Source organism: Nannizzia gypsea, genomic scaffold, assembly GCF_000150975.2.
Source record: "Nannizzia gypsea CBS 118893 supercont1.3 genomic scaffold, whole genome shotgun sequence".
Classification (NCBI taxonomy): Eukaryota; Fungi; Ascomycota; class Eurotiomycetes; order Onygenales; family Arthrodermataceae; genus Nannizzia; species Nannizzia gypsea.
In genome coordinates, this window is record NW_003345199.1 from 1,421,513 (window position 1) to 1,422,474 (window position 962).

Sequence of the window (962 nt, forward strand, 5' to 3'; positions counted from 1 at the left end):
TTCTGGTTGCTGGGTATAGGCTGATGATGATGATGACGAGGGCGAGGCGAGAAGGTATTAGATCGATGATGGGGGAGTGCGTGTGGTGGTTGGATGGGTATTTGCTATCAAAGCGTATGCACGTCTGGGGAGAAGGGTAGGTATGCAGGTATTTATGTATGTGAAAAGGGGGCGAGGTAAAAATGTGCGTTGAGAAGGGAAGAAGTGGACGGTGACGAAATGAGAACTTCTAATATACAATGGTATCATAAGACATGGCTGGCATGCTAGCAAAGCAAAGCAAGCAAGGAACAGAGCGGGATGAGAGACTGGGATTCTGAAATGGGCCCTTACGGCGATGGTAGAAGCTCTATTTATCGCCGTATTTGCCGAAGAGTTCCTGCCATTTGAACAGGCCTCTGGTCAGGACGTCCATCATCTCGCCGCTGGTGAGGTCCTTGAAGTCCTTGTCCTTGTCCTTGTCGGCGGTGTCTGCATCAGGAGCTGGAGCTGAGGTGGGCGCTGTCTGTGCATCGGATGAGCTTTGGCTTTCACTCGATGATGTGCCATTAGTTAGGCTGTTGAGTATTGCCTCTGCCTTTGCTATGGTAGCAGCCATATCGCGGCTTGTTGTTGCCATTGTCGAGCTTGAATCACTCGGTGGACGAGTAGGCTGTTCGCCGCTGGCAGCCATTTCTACCTGTAATCGTGAAATGAATTCGAGGATAGCGGCTACCCGTCGGCGCATGTCGTTCATTGTAGTGCGGTTGGGGTTCATGTAGCGAGGTCGACTTGCTTTGCCGGACTCGCCGTTTGCATATATGTCATTAAACCCTGCGTCGGAGGCACTGGGGGGAGAATCGCCTGTTGTGTCATCTTCGCGAGACTGTCATCTCGAGGCGAGTTGCAGATCGTCTCTGCAAGCCAGCGGCGAGATAACGATGAGAGCGAGACCGAACTCCGCCTAAACTGACACGACAGAA

General features: G+C 52.1%; 1 protein-coding gene across 1 annotated transcript in view; it reads right to left on the reverse strand.

Annotated features, from left to right (window-relative positions):
• Positions 1–349: 349 nt before the first annotated feature.
• The window catches only part of MGYG_03947 (hypothetical protein), a gene marked incomplete at both ends in the record, with an annotated part of 2,514 nt that continues 1,901 nt past the window's right edge, over positions 350–962 (reverse strand). Inside the window, one exon of the mRNA XM_003173727.1 lies at positions 350–865. Coding sequence (XP_003173775.1) covers positions 350–865 — 516 coding nt within the window. The remainder of the gene's footprint in view (positions 866–962) is intronic.